The sequence below is a fragment of the Stegostoma tigrinum genome, chromosome 21, assembly GCF_030684315.1.
Source record: "Stegostoma tigrinum isolate sSteTig4 chromosome 21, sSteTig4.hap1, whole genome shotgun sequence".
Classification (NCBI taxonomy): domain Eukaryota; kingdom Metazoa; phylum Chordata; class Chondrichthyes; order Orectolobiformes; family Stegostomatidae; genus Stegostoma; species Stegostoma tigrinum.
The window spans coordinates 41978195-41997787 of NC_081374.1; the positions used below are offsets into that span (position 1 = coordinate 41978195).

Genomic DNA, 19593 nt, shown 5'->3' on the forward strand with positions numbered 1-19593 from the left:
CAGGTACAATGATTTCAACAGGTCACTTGCAAACCATTGGTTTAATCATATGCAGTTATATTTTAAACAGATCAGCCAACTGTGACTTCTAAAGCCTTTAAGTTTGATGTCACTTTTTAGTATTAAACTAGATAGGGTCTTTAGACACAGCCTGGTCAAATTCAATCTATCCAAAAAGTCAAACAAGTGTAATGAAAATCACACATGAAAACAAACTTTCAAAACATGTTCGTTAAAAAGATTTTACTGTAGAAAATTTAATACAATTATAAAACTATATTACTTACTCAAAGTTAACAGAAAATTGTTGCCAGGCAGCTTATGAACATAAAAACATAAGAAACAATAATATTTGATGATGTGTCGCCACAGACTCACTTCACTATGCAATATAATCACGAATGATATTCTACCTTAATTCCATTTAGACTTATTCTCTATATTCCTCGATTTAGTGAGAAGCCAAAAATACCTAAAGTTTAAATATATTCAAATTGGAGCGTTTACGACGGGTAGGATTCTAAAGATTCACAACCCTCAGTGAAGAAATTTCTCACCTCAGTTCTGATCCACCAACCCCTTATCCTGAGACTTTTGTCAGAGTTCTCAATTCACCAGCCAGAAGGGGCAACCTCTCAGTATTTCCCCCACTCACACCCCTCGCCACCACACACTAGCGCCTCCCATGCTCCCCCACTCACACCCCCCACTAGCGCCTCCCATGCTCCCCCACTCACACCCCCCACTAGCGCCTCCCATGCTCCCTCACTCACACCCCCCACTAACGCCTCCCATGCTCCCTCACTCCCCCCACTAGCATCCGCCTTGCCCCCAACTCACTCCCCCGCACCCCCGACTCACCCCACCCTCGCCCTCTGAGCCCCGAAACTAACCCCCGCCCTCCACCTCCCCGAATCACTCCCCTCGCATCCGCTCCCCCCACTCACCCCCCTCAGAGTATTTATAGCTGACTTTCAATGCAGCAGTGTGCTGCAGATTGTAAAGCTGCCACCTAACCTAGGATGCAATCTACAATCTGAGAAAGTACAGCAAACAGGTACCTTCTGTTGCCTGCACTGAATCCCACTTGTAGAATTTCATAATAAAATTTCCTAATATGGTCTCATTCATGTCTTCCTTCTTACCTCAAGCTTGAAACACCTCCAACACAAGTTCCCTTCCAAATTTATACCTTCAATATAAACCAAGCCCCATTCCACATCTCTTCACACATTTTCTCAATGCAAAACAATGATTCCAGTTCTCAACTCCTCAAGGGGAGGCAATGGCCTAGCAGCATTTTTGCCAGACTGTTAATCCAGAGACCTAGCTGACATTCCATGGACCCAGGTTCAACACCCAACACAGCAGATGGTGGAATTTGAACTCAATAAGTTTGTAAAATTAAGAATTACTTGATGACCGTGAATCCATTATCAATTGTCAAAAAACCCCTTGTGGGTTCACTAATGTCCTTTAAAGGAGGAAACTAATGTCCTTTAAAGGAGGAAACTACCATCCTAACGGCCTACATGTGACTCCAAACGCATAGCAATGTGGGTGGCTTTTAACTATCTTCTGGGCCATTAGGGATGAACATCCCCTCAGCCCCCTCACCCCTATCGCCTTAACACTGACCACAACCCCGTCCTCAGACCCCACAACAGCACCCGTACTCACAGCGCCCCCCACAAGCAACCCCATACTCACAGCCCACCCCACAAGCCCCCACAAGCAACCCCTTACTCACAGCACCCCCCATACTCACCCCCCCATACTCATCCCCCAATTACTTACCCCCCGACAAACCCCCCCCATACTCACCCCCCGACAAACCCCGCTGCACAAACCTCCCCCATACTCACCGCCTGCACAAACCCACCCCATACTCACCCCCGACAAACCCCCCCCACAACCCCCCATACTCAACCCCTACCCATACTCACCCACCATACTCACCACCCCACAACCCCTCTGCCCCCACAAACCCCCCAAACTCACCCCCACAAACACCCCCCATACTCTCACCCCCAAAACTTCCCCCCCGTACTCAACCCCACCACAACCCCCCCATACTCAACCCCCAACCCACACTCACCCCCCGACAACCCCGCCCTCTGCCCCAAACCCCCCCATACTCACCACCCCCACAAAACCACCCACACTCACCCCACCCACAAACACTCCCCATATCAAACCCCAACAAACACCACCCCCACAAACAGCCCCCCACGCTCAACCTCCCCCACGCTCAACCCCACCAGAGACACCGCCCCACTTAACCTCCCCACAGACACACCCCAATACTCACCCCACTACAGACACCCCCCCATTCTCACCACCCCCACACAAACACCCCATACTCAGCCCAACAAACACCACCCCATATTCAACCACCCCACAAACAGCCCCACACACCCCCCCCATACTTACGCACCCCACACTTAACCTCCCCAGACGCCCCCCGCCATACTCACCCCAACTACAAACAACCCCATACTGACCCCACCCCACACTCACACCCCCACAATCACCCCACCAAAAGCACCCCCCAAAACACCCTGCCTTACTCACCACCCCCCGATTTCACCCCCCCCCACACTCACCACACCCCCACACACACACCCCCTCACACTCACCCCCCAGCAACCGCCCCTCGCACTCAACGCCCCTCTCGCACTCACAGCCCCCGCCTCGCAAACCCCCCGGCACTCAACCCCCGACCTCGCAACCCCGCCGGCACTCACCCCCCCGCCTCGCAACTCACCCCACACCCCTCGCACTCACCCCCCCAGCACCTCACCACACCCCGCACCCCACCCGCAACCACCCCCTGACAGACTCCGCCCGCACGCAACCACACCCCGCACTCACCTCCTCACCGCACCGCACCCACCCCCGCACCTCACCCCGCCCACGCACTCACCGCCCCCCCCCGCACTCAATGCCCCCCTGGCAAACCCCACCTCGCACAACACCCCCACAACACTCACCCCCCCCACAACGCCCCCAATACTCACCACCCCCACAACGCCCCCAATACTCACCCCCCCCACAACGCCCCCAATACTCACCCCCCCCACAATACTCAGCCGCCCCACAACCCCCCCAATACTCACCGCCCCCCCACCCCCCCAATACTCACCCCACCCACAACACCCCCAACCCGCCAATACTCACCCCACCCACAACCCCACCCACAACCCCCCCCACAACCCCCCAATACTCACCCCCCCCACAACCCCCCAATACTCACCCCCCCCCACAACCCCCCAATACTCACCCCCCCCCACGACCCCCCAATACTCACCCCCCCCCACGACCCCCCAATACTCACCCCCCCCCACAAACCCCCAATACTCACCCAACCCACAACCCCCCCCACAATACTCAGCCGCCCCACAAACCCCCAAATACTCAACCCCCCCAAAATACTCAGCCGCCCCACAAAACCCCACCACAAAAACCCCAATACGCACCCCACCACAAACCCCCCCAATACTCACCCCTCCCCACAACCCCCCAATACTCACCCCACCACAAAACCCCCAATACGCACCCCACCACAAACCCCGCCAATACTCACCCCCCCACAACACCCCCCACTACTCACCGCCCCCCACAACCCAACCCCACCCGCCTCACAACCCCCCCACACTCACCCCCCCCACACACTCACACCCCCCCCCACACACTCACACCCCCCCCCACACACTCACACCCCCCCCCACACTCACACCCCCCCCTCACACTCACACCCCCCCCTCACACTCACACCCCCCCCTCACACTCACACCCCCCCCTCACACTCACACCCCCCCAACCACCCCAATAGTCACCCCCCCGACACTCACCCCCCCCAATACTCACCCCCCCCACAACCCCCCCTCTCACCCCCCCCAATACTCACCCCCCCCACAACCCCCCCACTCCTCACCACCCCCCCCCACAACCCCCCCACTCCTCAACCCCCCCCTCAACCCCCCACTCCTCAACCCCCCCACTCCTCAACCCCCCCCACAACCCCCCCACTCCTCACCCCCCCACTCCCCCCCACAATCCTCACCCCCCCACTCCCCCCCACAATCCTCACCCCCCCACTCCCCCCCACAATCCTCACCCCCCCACTCCCCCCCACAATCCTCACCCCCCCACTCCCCCCCCACAATCCTCACCCCCCCACTCCCCCCCCACAATCCTCACCCCCCCACTCCCCCCCCAATCCTCACCCCCCCCACAACCCCCCCCACTCCTCACGCCCCCACAACCCCCCCCACTCCTCACGCCCCCACAACCCCCCCCACTCCTCACCCACCCCACTCCGCACCCCCCCACAACCCCCCCCACTCCTCACCCCCCCACAACCCCCCCACAACCCCCCCACTCCTCACCCCCCCACAACCCCCCCACTCCTCACCCCCCCACAACCCCCCCCACTCCTCACCCCCCCACAACCCCCCCCAACTCCTCACCCCCCCACAACCACCCCCACTCCACACCCCCCCCAACTCCTCACCCCCCCACAACCACCCCCACTCCACACCCCCCCCAACTCCTCACCCCCCCCCAACTCCTCACCCCCCACAACCCCCCCCACTCCTCACCCCCCCCCAACTCCTCACCCCCCCCCAACCCCCCCCACTCCTCACCCCCCCACAACCCCCCCCACTCCTCACCCCCCCCCCAACTCCTCACCCCCCCACAACCCCCCCCACAACCCCCCCCACTCCTCACCCCCCCCCAACTCCTCACCCCCCCCAACTCCTCACCCCCCCCCACTCCTCACCCCCCCCCACTCCTCACCCCCGCACAAACCCCCCCACTCCTCACCCCCGCACAAACCCCCCCACTCCTCACCCCCGCACAAACCCCCCCACTCCTCACCCCACCACAACCCCCCCCACTCCTCACCCCACCACAACCCCCCCCACTCCTCACCCCACCACAACCCCCCCCACTCCTCACCCCACCACAACCCCCCCCACTCCTCACCCCACCACAACCCCCCCCACTCCTCACCCCCCCACAACCCCCCCCACTCCTCACCCCCCCACAACCCCCCCCACTCCTCACCCCCCCACAACCCCCCCCACTCCTCACCCCCACACAACCCCCCCCACTCCTCACCCCCACACAACCCCCCCCACTCCTCACCCCCACACAACCCCCCCCACTCCTCACCCCCACACAACCCCCCCCACTCCTCACCCCCCCACTCCTCACCCCCCCACTCCTCACCCCCCCCACTCCTCACCCCCCCACAACCCCCCCCACTCCTCACCCCCCCACAACCCCCCCCACTCCTCACCCCCCCACAACACCCCCCACTCCTCACCCCCCCACAACACCCCCCACTCCACCCCCCACTCCTCACCCCCCCACAACACCCCCCACTCCTCACCCCCCCACAACACCCCCCACTCCTCACCCCCCCACAACACCCCCCACAACACCCCCCACTCCTCACCCCCCCACAACACCCCCCACTCCTCACCCCCCCACAACACCCCCCACTCCTCACCCCCCCACAACACCCCCCACTCCTCACCCCCCCACAACACCCCCCACTCCTCACGCCCCCACAACACCCCCCACTCCTCACCCCCCCACAACACCCCCCACTCCTCACCCCCCCACTCCCGCCCCCACTCCTCACCCCCCCACAACCGCCCCCACTCCTCACCCCCCCACTCCCCCCCCCACAACCGCCCCCACTCCTCACACCCCCTCTCCCCCCCCCACAACCGCCCCCACTCCTCACCCCCCCACTCCCCCCCCCCACAACCGCCCCCACTCCTCACCCCCCCACTCCCCCCCCCACAACCCCCCCACTCCACAACCCCCCCCACTCCACAACCCCCCCCAACCCCCCCCACCCCTCACCCCCCCCAACCCCCCCACTCCTCACCCCCCCCAACTCCTCACCCCCCCCAACCCCCCCACTCCTCACCCCCCCCAACTCCTCACCCCCCCCAACCCCCCCACTCCTCACCCCCCCCAACTCCTCACCCCCCCCCACCCCCCCACTCCTCACCCCCCCAACTCCTCACCCCCCCCCACCCCAACCCCCCAACTCCTCACCCCCCCCAACTCCTCACCCCCCCCACTCCTCACCCTCCCCAACTCCTCACCCCCCCCAACTCCTCACCCCCCCACAACCCCCCCCACTCCTCACCCCCCCCACAACCCCCCCCACTCCTCACCCCCCCCCAACCCCCCCCACTCCTCACCCCCCCCCAACCCCCCCCACTCCTCACCCCCCCCCAACCCCCCCCACTCCTCACCCCCCCCCCAACCCCCCCCACTCCTCACCCCCCCACTCCCCCCCCCACAACCGCCCCCACTCCTCACCCCCCCACTACCCCCCCCACTCCCCCCCCCCACTCCTCACCCCCCCACTCCACAACCCCCCCCACTCCTCACCCCCCCCAACCCCCCACACTCCTCACCCCCCCCAACCCCCCCCACCCCTCAACCCCCCACTCCTCACCCCCCCCCAACCCCCCCACTCCTCACCCCCCCAACCCCCCCACTCCGCACCCCCCCCAACTCCTCACCCCCCCACCCCAACCCCCCCAACTCCTCATCCCCCACAACCCCCCCCACTCCTCACCCCCCCCCCAACTCCTCACCCCCCCCACAACTCCTCACCCCCCCCCACAACTCCTCACCCCCCCACAACCCCCCCCACTCCTCACCCCCCCCCCAACTCCTCACCCCCCCACAACTCCTCACCCCCCCACAACCCCCCCCACTCCTCACCCCCCCCCAACTCCTCACCCCCCACAACCCCCCCCCACTCCTCACCCCCCCCCCCAACTCCTCACCCCCCCACAACCCCCCCCACTCCTCACCCCCCACAAACCCCCCCACTCCTCACCCCCCCCCAACTCCTCACCCCCCCACAACCCCCCCCACTCCTCACCCCCCCCAACTCCTCACCCCCCACAACCCCCCCCACTCCTCACCCCCCCCCAACTCCTCACCCCCCCACAACCCCCCCACTCCTCACCCCCCCCAACTCCTCACCCCCCCACAACCCCCCCCACTCCTCACCCCCCCCCAACTCCTCACCCCCCCACAACCCCCCCCACTCCTCACCCCCCCCCAACTCCTCACCCCCCCACAACCCCCCCACTCCTCACCCCCCCCACAACCCCCCCCACTCCTCACCCCCCCCACTCCTCACCCCCCCACAACCCCCCCCACTCCTCACCCCCCCACAACCCCCCCCACTCCTCACCCCCCCACAACCCCCCCCACTCCTCACCCCCCCACAACCCCCCCCACTCCTCACCCCCCCACTCCTCACCCCCCCACAACCCCCCCCACTCCTCACCCCCCCACTCCCACCCCCCCACAACCCCCCCCACTCCTCACCCCCCCACTCCTCACCCCCCCACAACCCCCCCCACTCCTCACCCCCCCACAACCCCCCCCACTCCTCACCCCCCCACAACCCCCCCCACTCCTCACCCCCCCACAACCCCCCCCACTCCTCACCCCCCCACAACCCCCCCCACTCACCCCCCCACAACCCCCCCCACTCCTCACCCCCCACAACCCCCCCACTCCTCACCCCCCCACAACCCCCCCCACTCCTCACCCCCCACTCCTCACCCCCCCACAACCCCCCCCACTCCTCACCCCCCCACAACCCCCCCCACTCCTCACCCCCCACTCCTCACCCCCCCACAACCCCCCCCACTCCTCACCCCCCACTCCTCACCCCCCCACAACCCCCCCACTCCTCACCCCCCCACAACCCCCCCCACTCCTCACCCCCCCACAACCCCCCCCACTCCTCACCCCCCCACAACCCCCCCCACTCCTCACCCCCCCACAACCCCCCCCACTCCTCACCCCCCCCACAACCCCCCCCACTCCTCACCCCCCCACAACCCCCCCCACTCCTCACCCCCCACGCCTCACCCCCCCACAACCCCCCCCACTCCTCACCCCCCCACAACCCCCCCCACTCCTCACCCCCCCACTCCTCACCCCCCCACAACCCCCCCCACTCCTCACCCCCCCACTCCTCACCCCCCCACAACCCCCCCCACAACCCCCCCACTCCTCACCCCCCCACAACCCCCCCACTCCTCACCCCCCTCCTCACCCCCCCACAACCCCCCCCACTCCTCACCCCCCGACAACCCCCCCCACTCCTCACCCCCCCACAACCCCCCCCACTCCTCACCCCCCCACTCCTCACCCCCCCACAAGCCCCCCCACTCCTCACCTCCCCACAACCCCCCCCACTCCTCACCTCCCCACAACCCCCCCCACTCCTCACCCCCCACAACCCCCCCCACTCCTCACCCCCCCACAACCCCCCCCACAACCCCCCCCACTCCTCACCCCCCCACAACCCCCCCCACCTCCTCACACCCCCACACCACCTCACACCCCCACAACCCCCCCCACTCCTCACCCCCCCACAACCCCCCCCACTCCTCACCCCCCCACAACCCCCCCCACTCCTCACCCCCCCACAACCCCCCCCACTCCTCACCCCCCCACAACCCCCCCCACTCCTCACCCCCCCACAACCCCCCCCACTCCTCACCCCCCCACAACCCCCCCACAACCCCCCCACAACCCCCCCCACTCCTCACCCCCCCACAACCCCCCCCACTCCTCACCCCCCCACACCCCCCCACAACCCCCCCCACTCCACACCCCCCCACAACCCCCCCCCACTCCTCACCCCCCCACAACCCCCCCCACTCCTCACCCCCCCACAACCCCCCCACAACCCCCCCCACTCCTCACCCCCCCACAACCCCCCCCAACCCCCCCCACTCCTCACCCCCCCACAAACCCCCCAACCCCCCCCACTCCTCACCCCCCCACAACCCCCCCCACTCCTCACCCCCCCACAACCCCCCCCACCCCCCCCCACTCCTCACCCCCCCACAACCCCCCCCACTCCTCACCCCCCCACAACCCCCCCCACTCCTCACCCCCCCACAACCCCCCCCACTCCTCACCCCCCCACTCCTCACCCCCCCACAACCCCCCCCACTCCTCACCCCCCCACAACCCCCCCCACTCCTCACCCCCCACTCCTCACCCCCCCACAACCCCCCCCACTCCTCACCCCCCCACAACCCCCCCCACTCCTCACCCCCCCACAACCCCCCCCACTCCTCACCCCCCCACAACCCCCCCCACTCCTCACCCCCCCACAACCCCCCCCACTCCTCACCCCCCCACAACCCCCCCCACTCCTCACCCCCCCACAACCCCCCCCACTCCTCACCCCCCCACAACCCCCCCCACTCCTCACCCCCCCACGCCTCACCCCCCCACAACCCCCCCCACTCCTCACCCCCCCACAACCCCCCCCACTCCTCACCCCCCCACTCCTCACCCCCCCACAACCCCCCCCACTCCTCACCCCCCCACTCCTCACCCCCCCACAACCCCCCCCACAACCCCCCCCACTCCTCACCCCCCCACAACCCCCCCCACTCCTCACCCCCCTCCTCACCCCCCCACAACCCCCCCCACTCCTCACCCCCCGACAACCCCCCCACTCCTCACCCCCCCACAACCCCCCCCACTCCTCACCCCCCCACTCCTCACCCCCCCACAAGCCCCCCCACTCCTCACCTCCCCACAACCCCCCCCACTCCTCACCTCCCCACAACCCCCCCCCACTCCTCACCCCCCCACAACCCCCCCCACTCCTCACCCCCCCACAACCCCCCCCACAACCCCCCCCACTCCTCACCCCCCACAACCCCCCCCACCTCCTCACACCCCCACACCACCTCACACCCCCACAACCCCCCCCACTCCTCACCCCCCCACAACCCCCCCACTCCTCACCCCCCCACAACCCCCCCCACTCCTCACCCCCCACAACCCCCCCCACTCCTCACCCCCCCACAACCCCCCCCACTCCTCACCCCCCCACAACCCCCCCACAACCCCCCCACAACCCCCCCCACTCCTCACCCCCCCACAACCCCCCCCACTCCTCACCCCCCCACAACCCCCCCCACAACCCCCCCCACAACCCCCCCCACTCCACACCCCCCCACAACCCCCCCCACTCCTCACCCCCCCACAACCCCCCCACTCCTCACCCCCCCACAACCCCCCACAACCCCCCCCACTCCTCACCCCCCCACAACCCCCCCCAACCCCCCCCACTCCTCACCCCCCCACAACCCCCCCCACTCCTCACCCCCCCACAACCCCCCCCACCCCCCCCACTCCTCACCACCCCACAACCCCCCCCACTCCTCACCCCCCCACAACCCCCCCCACTCCTCACCCCCCCACAACCCCCCCCACTCCTCACCCCCCCACAACCCCCCCACAACCCCCCCCACTCCTCACCCCCCCACAACCCCCCCCACTCCTCACCCCCCCACAACCCCCCCACAACCCCCCCCACTCCTCACCCCCCCACAACACCTCCCACTCCTCACCCCCCCACAACACCTCCCACTCCTCACCCCCCCACAACACCCCCCACTCCTCACCCCCCCACAACACCCCCCACTCCTCACCCCCCCACAACACCCCCCACTCCTCACCCCCCCACTCCTCACCCCCCCACAACACCTCCCACTCCTCACCCCCCCACAACACCTCCCACTCCTCACCCCCCCACAACACCCCCACTCCTCACCCCCCACAACACCCCCCACTCCTCACCCCCCCACAACACCCCCCACTCCTCACCCCCCCACAACACCCCCCACTCCTCACCCCCCCACAACCCCTCCCACTCCTCACCCCCCCACAACACCCCCCACTCCTCACCCCCCCACAACACCCCCCACTCCTCACCCCCCCACTCCCCCCCCCAGTCCACACCCCCCCACAACCCCCCCCACTCCTCACCCCCCCACAACCCCCCCCACTCCTCACCCCCCCACAAACCCCCCCACTCCTCACACCCCCACAACCCCCCCACAACCCCCGACAACCCCCCCCACAACACCCCCCACTGCTCACCCCCCCACAACCCCCCCCCACTCCTCACCCCCCCACAACCCCCCCCCACAACCCCCCCCACTGCTCACCCCCCCACAACCCACCCCCACTCCTCACCCCCCCACAACCCCCCCCACAACGCCTCACCCCCCCCAACTCCTCACCCCCCCACAACCCCCCCCACTCCTCACCCCCCCACAACCCCCCCACTCCGCACCCCCGCACAAGCCCCCCCACAAACCCCCCCACTCCTCACCCCCGCACAAGCCCCCCCACTCCTCACCCCCGCACAAGCCCCCCCACTCCTACACCCCCACAACCCCCCCCACTCCTCACCCCCCACAACCCCCCCCACTCCTCACCCCCCCACACCCCCCCCACTCCTCACCCCCCACAACCCCCCCCACAACCCCCCCCACTCCCCCCCCCACTCCTCACCACCCCACAACCCCCCCCCACAACCCCCCCCACTCCTCACCCCCCCACAACCCCCCCACTCCTCACCCCCCCACAACCCCCCCACTCCTCACCCCCCCACAACCCCCCCACTCCTCACCCCCCCACTCCTCACCCCCCCACAACCCCCCCACTCCTCACACCCCCACAACCCCCCCACTCCTCACCCCCCCACAACCCCCCCACAACCCCCCCACTCCTCACCCCCCCACAAGCCCCCCACAACCCCCCCACTCCTCACCCCCCCACAACCCCCCCCACAACCCCCCCCACTCCTCACCCCCCCACAACCCCCCCACTCCTCACCCCCCCACAACCCCCCCACTCCTCACCCCCCCACAACCCCCCCCACTCCTCACCCCCCCACAACCCCCCCACTCCTCACCCCCCCACAACCCCCCACTCCTCACCCCCCCACAACCCCCCCCACTCCTCACCCCCCCACAACCCCCACTCCTCACCCCCCCACAACCCCCCCCACTCCTCACCCCCCCACTCCTCAGCCCCCCACAACCCCCCCCACTCCTCAGCCACCCACAACCCCCCCCACTCCTCACCCCCCCCACTCCTCACCCCCCCCACAACCCCCCCCACTCCTCACCCCCCCCACTCCTCAGCCCCCCACAACCCCCCCACCTCCTCAGCCCCCCACAACCCCCCCACAACCCCCCCCACTCCTCACCCCCCACAACCCCCCCACTCCTCACCCCCCCACAACCCCCCCACAACCCCCCCCACTCCTCACCCCCCCACAACCCCCCACTCCTCACCCCCCACAACCCCCCCACTCCTCACCCCCCCACAGCCCCCCCCACTCCTCACCCCCCCACAACCCCCCCACTCCTCACCCCCCACAACCCCCCCACTCCTCACCCCCCCACAACCCCCCCCACTCCTCACCCCCCCACAACCCCCCACTCCTCACCCCCCCACAACCCCCCCCACTCCTCACCCCCCCCACTCCTCAGCCCCCCACAACCCCCCCCACTCCTCAGCCCCCCACAACCCCCCCCACTCCTCACCCCCCCCACTCCTCACCCCCCCCACAACCCCCCCCACTCCTCACCCCCCCCACTCCTCAGCCCCCCACAACCCCCCCCACTCCTCAGCCCCCCACAACCCCCCCAACCCCCCCACTCCTCACCCCCCCACAACCCCCCCCAACCCCCCCCACTCCTCACCCCCCCACAACCCCCCCAACCCCCCCACTCCTCACCCCCCCACAACCCCCCCCACTCCTCACCCCCCCACAACCCCCCACTCCTCACCCCCCCACAACCCCCCCACTCCTCACCCCCCCCCCACTCCTCAGCCCCCCACAACCCCCCCCACTCCTCAGCCCCCCACAACCCCCCCCACTCCTCACCCCCCCCACTCCTCACCCCCCCCACAACCCCCCCCACTCCTCACCCCCCCCACTCCTCAGCCCCCCACAACCCCCCCCACTCCTCAGCCCCCCACAACCCCCCCCAACCCCCCCCACTCCTCACCCCCCCACAACCCCCCCCAACCCCCCCACTCCTCACCCCCCCACAACCCCCCCCAACCCCCCCCACTCCTCACCCCCCACAACCCCCCCACTCCTCACCCCCCCACAACCCCCCCACAACCCCCCCACTCCTCACCCCCCCACAACCCCCCCACTCCTCACCCCCCCACAACCCCCCCACAACCCCCCCCACTCCTCACCCCCCCCACTCCTCACCCCCCCACAACTCCCCCCACAACCCCCCCCACTCCTCACCCCCCCACAACCCCCCCCACAACCCCCCCCCACTCCTCACCCCCCCACAACCCCCCCCACAACCCCCCCCACTCCTCACCCCCCCACAACCCCCCCCACTCCTCACCCCCCACAACCCCCCCCCACTCCTCACCCCCCCACAACCCCCCCCCACTCCTCACCCCCCCACAACCCCCCCACTCCTCACCCCCCCACAACCCCCCCCACTCCTCACCCCCCCACAACCCCCCCACTCCTCACCCCCCCACAACCCCCCCCCACTCCTCACCCCCCCACAACCCCCCCCACTCCTCACCCCCCCACAACCCCCCCCACTCCTCACCCCCCCCACTCCTCACCCCCCCCACTCCTCACCACCCCCCACACCCCCCCACCTCCTCACCCCCCCCACAACCCCCCCCACTCCCCCCCCCACTCCTCCCCCCCCAACTCCTCACCCCCCCCACAACCCCCCCCACTCCCCCCCCACTCCTCCCCCCACTCCTCACCCCCCCACTCCTCACCCCCCCCACTCCTCACCCCCCACTCCCCCCCCCACTCCTCACACCCCCCACTCCTCACCCCCCCCCACTCCTCACCCCCCCACAACCCCCCACTCCTCACCCCCCCACTCCTCACCCCCCCAAAACCCCCCCACTCCTCACCCCCCCAAAACCCCCCCACTCCTCACCCCCCCCACTCCTCACCCCCCCCACTCCTCACCCCCCCACTCCTCACCCCCCCACTCCTCACCCCCCCACTCCTCACCCCCCCACAACCCCCCCCACTCCTCACCCCCCCACAACCCCCCCCACAACCCCCCCACTCCTCACCCCCCCACAACCCCCCCACAACCCCCCCCACTCCTCACCCCCCCACAACCCCCCCCCACCCCCCCCCACAACCCCCCCCCACAACCCCCCCCACTCCTCACCCCCCACTCCTCACCCCCCCCACAAACCCCCCCCCACTCCTCACCCCCCACTCCTCACCCCCCCACAAACCCCCCCCCACTCCTCACCCCCCACTCCTCACCCCCCCACAACCCCCCCCCACTCCTCACCCCCCCACAACCCCCCCGACTCCTCACCCCCCCACAAACCCCCCGACTCCTCACCCCCCCACAAACCCCCCGACTCCTCACCCCCCCACAACCCCCCCCACTCCTCACCCCCCACGACCCCCCCCACTCCTCACCCCCCCACGACCCCCCCACTCCTCACCCCCCCACGACCCCCCCACTCCTCACCCCCCCCACGACCCCCCCACGACCCCCCCACTCACCCCCCCCACTCCTCACCCCCCCACTCCCCCCCCCCCACAACCCCCCCCACTCCTCACCCCCCCACAACCCCCCCCACTCCTCAACCCCCCACAACCCCCCCCACTCCTCAACCCCCACAACCCCCCCCACTCCTCACCCCCCCACAACCCCCCCCACTCCTCACCCCCCACTCCTCACCCCCCCACAACCCCCCCCACTCCTCACCCCCCCACAACCCCCCCCCACTCCTCACCCCCCCACTCCTCACCCCCCCACAACCCCCCCACTCCTCACCCCCCCACTCCTCACCGCCCCACAACCCCCCCGACTCCTCACCCCCCCACAAACCCCCCGACTCCTCACCCCCCCACAACCCCCCCCACTCCTCACCCCCCGACTCCTCACCCCCCCACAACCCCCCCCACTCCTCACCCCCCCACAACCCCCCCCACTCCTCACCCCCCCACTCCTCACCCCCCCACAACCCCCCCCACTCCTCACCCCCCCACAACCCCCCCCACTCCTCACCCCCCCACTCCTCACCCCCCACAACCCCCCCCACTCCTCACCCCCCACTCCTCACCCCCCCACAACCCCCCCCACTCCTCAACCCCCCACAACCCCCCCCACTCCTCACCCCCCCACTCCTCACCCCCCCACAACCCCCCCCCACTCCTCACCCCCCACAACCCCCCCCCACTCCTCACCCCCCCACTCCTCACCCCCCCACAACCCCCCCCCACTCCTCACCCCCCCACAACCCCCCCACTCCTCACCGCCCCACAACCCCCCCACAACCCCCCCGACTCCTCACCCCCCCACAAACCCCCCGACTCCTCACCGCCCCACAACCCCCCCACAACCCCCCCGACTCCTCACCCCCCACAAACCCCCCGACTCCTCACCGCCCCACAACCCCCCCCACTCCTCACCCCCCCACAACCCCCCCCACTCCTCACCCCCCCACTCCTCACCCCCCCACAACCCCCCCCACTCCTCACCCCCCCACTCCTCACCCCCCCACAACCCCCCCCACTCCTCACCCCCCCACAACCCCCCCCACTCCTCACCCCCCCACAACCCCCCCCACTCCTCACCCCCCCACTCCTCACCGCCCCACAACCCCCCCACAACCCCCCCGACTCCTCACCCCCCCACAAACCCCCCGACTCCTCACCACCCCACAACCCCCCCCACTCCTCACCCCCCCCACTCCTCACCCCCCCACTCCTCACCCCCCCACTCCTCACCCCCCCACAACCCCCCCCACTCCTCACCCCCCCACAACCCCCCCCACTCCTCACCCCCCCACAACCCCCCCACTCCTCACCCCCCCACAACCCCCCCCACTCCTCACCCCCCCACTCCTCACCCCCCCACAACCCCCCCCACTCCTCACCCCCCCACAACCCCCCCCACTCCTCAACCCCCACAACCCCCCCCACTCCTCACCCCCCCACAACCCCCCCCACTCCTCACCCCCCCACAACCCCCCCCACTCCTCACCCCCCCACAACCCCCCCCACTCCTCACCCCCCACAACCCCCCCCACTCCTCACCCCCCACTCCTCACCCCCCCACTCCTCACCCCCCCACAACCCCCCCCACAACCCCCCCCACTCCCCCCCCACTCCTCACCCCCCCACAACCCCCCCCACTCCTCACCCCCCCCACTCCTCACCCCCCCACAACCCCCCCCACTCCTCACCCCCCCACAACCCCCCCCACTCCTCACCCCCCCACAACCCCCCCCACTCCTCACCCCCCCACAACCCCCCCCACTCCTCACCCCCCCACACCCCCCCACTCCTCACCCCCCCACACCCCCCCACTCCTCACCCCCCCCACACCCCCCCCCACTCCTCACCCCCCCACACCCCCCCCCACTCCTCACCCCCCCACACCCCCCCCCACTCCTCACCCCCCCCACACCTCACCCCCCCACACCCCCCCCCACTCCTCACCCCCCCACACCCCCCCCCCCACTCCTCACCCCCCCACACCCCCCCCACTCCTCACCACTCCTCACCCCCCCACACCCCCCCCCACTCCTCACCCCCCCCACACCCCCCCCAACTCCTCACCCCCCCCACACCCCCCCCCACACCTCACCCCCCCACAAACCCCCCCACTCCTCACCCCCCCCCAAACCCCCCCACTCCTCACCCCCCCCAAACCCCCCCCACAACCCCCCCACTCCTCACCCCCCCCAAACCCCCCCACAACCCCCCCACTCCTCACCCCCCCCACAACCCCCCCCACTCCACACCCCCCCACAACCCCCCCCACTCCTCACCCCCCCACACCCCCCCACTCCTCACCCCCCCACACCCCCCCCACTCCTCACCCCCCCACACCTCACCCCCCCACAAACCCCCACAACCCCCCCACTCCTCACCCCCCCACACCCCCCCCACCCTCACCCCCCCACACCTCCCCCCCCACAAACCCCCACAACCCCCCCCACTCCTCACCCCCCCACAAACCCCCCCACAAACCCCCCCCAAACCCCCCCCACAAACCCCCCCACTCTCACCCCCCCAAACCCCCCAAAAACCCCCCCACTCCTCACCCCCCCAAACCCCCCCCACAACCCCCCCCCACAAACCCCCCCACTCCTCACCCCCCCCAAACCCCCCCCACTCCTCACCCCCCCACAAACCCCCCCACTCCTCACCCCCCCCAAACCCCCCCCACAACCCCCCCCACTCCTCACCCCCCCACAACACCCCCACTCCTCACCCCCCCACAAACACCCCCACTCCTCACCCCCCCACAAACACCCCCACTCCTCACCCCCCCACAAACACCCCCACTCCTCACCCCCCACACACACCCCCACTCCTCACCCCCCACACAACCCCCCCCACTCCTCACCCCCCCCACTCCTCACCCCCCCCACAACCCCCCCACTCCTCACCCCCCCCCCACAACCCCCCCCACTCCTCACCTCCCACACAACCCCCCCACCCTCACCCCCCCACAACCCCCCCCACTCCTCACCCCCCCACAACCCCCCCACTCCTCACCCCCCCACAAACCCCCCCACAACTCACCCCCCCCACAACTCACCCCCCCCCACCTCACCCCCACCACCTCACCCCCCCCACAACCCCCCCCACAACCCCCCCACTACTCACCCCCCCACAAACCCCCCACTACTCACCCCCCCACAACCCCCCCACTACTCACCCCCCCACAACCCCCCCACTCCTCACCCCCCCCACAACCCCCCCACAACCCCCCCCACTCCTCACCCCCCCCACTCCTCACCCCCCCACAACCCCCCCCCCTCACCCCCCCACAACCCCCCCCCCACTCCTCACCCCCCCCCCACTCCTCACCCCCCCACTCCTCACCCCCCCCACTCCTCACCCCCCCACAACCCCCCCCCCTCACCCCCCCACAACCCCCCCCCACTCCTCACCCCCCCCCCACTCCTCACCCCCCCCACTCCTCACCCCCCCACTCCCCCCCCACTCCTCACCCCCCCACTCCCCCCCCCACTCCTCACCCCCCCACTCCCCCCCCACTCCTCACCCCCCCACTCCCCCCCCACTCCTCACCCCCCCCCACTCCTCACCCCCCCACAACCCCCCCCCCACAACACCCCCCACTCCTCACACCCCCCACAACCCCCCCCACCCCCCCCACTCCTCACCCCCCCCACAACACACACCACACATACACCCCCCCACAACCCCCCCCACTCCTCACCCCCCCACACAACCCCCCCCCACTCCTCACCCCCCCCACAACCCCCCCCACTCCTCACCCCCCCCACAACCCCCCCCAACAACCCCCCCCCACTCTCACCCCCCCCACTCCTCACCCCCCCCCACAACCCCCCCCACTCCTCACCCCCCCCACAACCCCCCCCCACAACCCCCCCCACTCCTCACCCCCCCCACTCCTCACCCCCCCCACAACCCCCCCACTCCTCACCCCCCCCACAACCCCCCCCACTCCTCACCCCCCCCACAACCCCCCCCACTCCTCACCCACCCCACAACCCCCCCCACTCCTCACCCCCCCCACAACCCCCCCCACTCCTCACCCCCCCCACAACCCCCCCCACTCCTCACCCCCCCACAACCCCCCCCACTCCTCACCCCCCCCACAACCCCCCCCACTCCTCACCCCCCCACTCCTCACCCCCCCCACAACCCCCCCACTCCTCACCCCCCCCACTCCTCACCCCCCCCACAACCCCCCCACTCCTCACACCCCCCCCACTCCTCACCCCCCCCACAACCCCCCCCACTCCTCACCCCCCCCACAACCCCCCCCCACTCCTCACCCCCCCCACAACCCCCCCACTCCTCACCCCCCCCACAACCCCCCCCACTCCTCACCCCCCACTCCTCACCCCCCCCACTCCTCACCCCCCCCCACAACCCCCCCACTCCTCACCCCCCCCACATCCCCCCCCACTCCTCACCCCCCCCACAACCCCCCCACAACCCCCCACAACCCCCCCCACAACCCCCCCACTCCTCACCCCCCCACAACCCCCCCACTCCTCACCCCCCCCACAACCCCCCACTCCTCACCCCCCCACTCCTCACCCCCCACTCCTCACCCCCCCACAACCCCCCCACCCTCACCCCCCACTCCTCACCCCCCCCACAACCCCCCACTCCTCACCCCCCCACAACCCCCCCACTCCTCACCCCCCCACTCCTCACCCCCCCACAACCCCCCACTCCTCACCCCCCCACTCCTCACCCCCCCACTCCTCACCCCCCCCACACCCCCCTCCCCCCCACTCCTCACCCCCCCACTCCTCACCCCCCCCACAACCCCCCCACTCCTCACCCCCCACTCCTCACCCCCCCCACAACCCCCCCACTCCTCACCCCCCCACAACCCCCCCACTCCTCACCCCCCCACTCCTCACCCCCCCCAACCCCCCCACTCCTCACCCCCCCACAACCCCCCCACTCCTCACCCCCCACTCCTCACCCCCCCACTCCTCACCCCCCCCACAACCCCCCCACTCCTCACCCCCCACTCCTCACCCCCCCCACAACCCCCCCACTCCTCACCCCCCCACTCCTCACCCCCCCCACAACCCCCCCACTCCTCACCCCCCCACTCCTCACCCCCCCACTCCTCACCCCCCCCACAACCCCCCCACTCCTCACCCCCCCACTCCTCACCCCCCCACTCCTCACCCCCCCCACAACCCCCC

General features: G+C 70.0%; 2 protein-coding genes across 4 annotated transcripts in view; one reads left to right on the forward strand and one right to left on the reverse strand.

Moving 5' to 3' along the window:
- The window catches only part of nras (NRAS proto-oncogene, GTPase), a 68519-nt gene that overhangs the window by 41718 nt on the left and 7208 nt on the right, over window positions 1-19593 (reverse strand). The window contains exon 1 of one of the 3 annotated variants that reach the window (XM_048553291.2): window positions 558-667. The exons of the other annotated variants lie outside the window; for them this stretch is intronic. The gene's annotated coding sequence lies outside the window, so the exon portion shown is untranslated. Of the gene's footprint in view, window positions 1-557; window positions 668-19593 lie in introns of those variants that run through there. 3 annotated transcript variants of the gene reach the window in all.
- On the forward strand, window positions 17834-19567 carry LOC132210844 (uncharacterized; the record flags this gene model as incomplete). Its single annotated transcript, XM_059653456.1, has 3 exons — window positions 17834-17963; window positions 18694-19195; window positions 19372-19567. Coding segments are annotated over 3 exons (828 nt in total), but the record flags the coding sequence as incomplete, so codon positions are not given.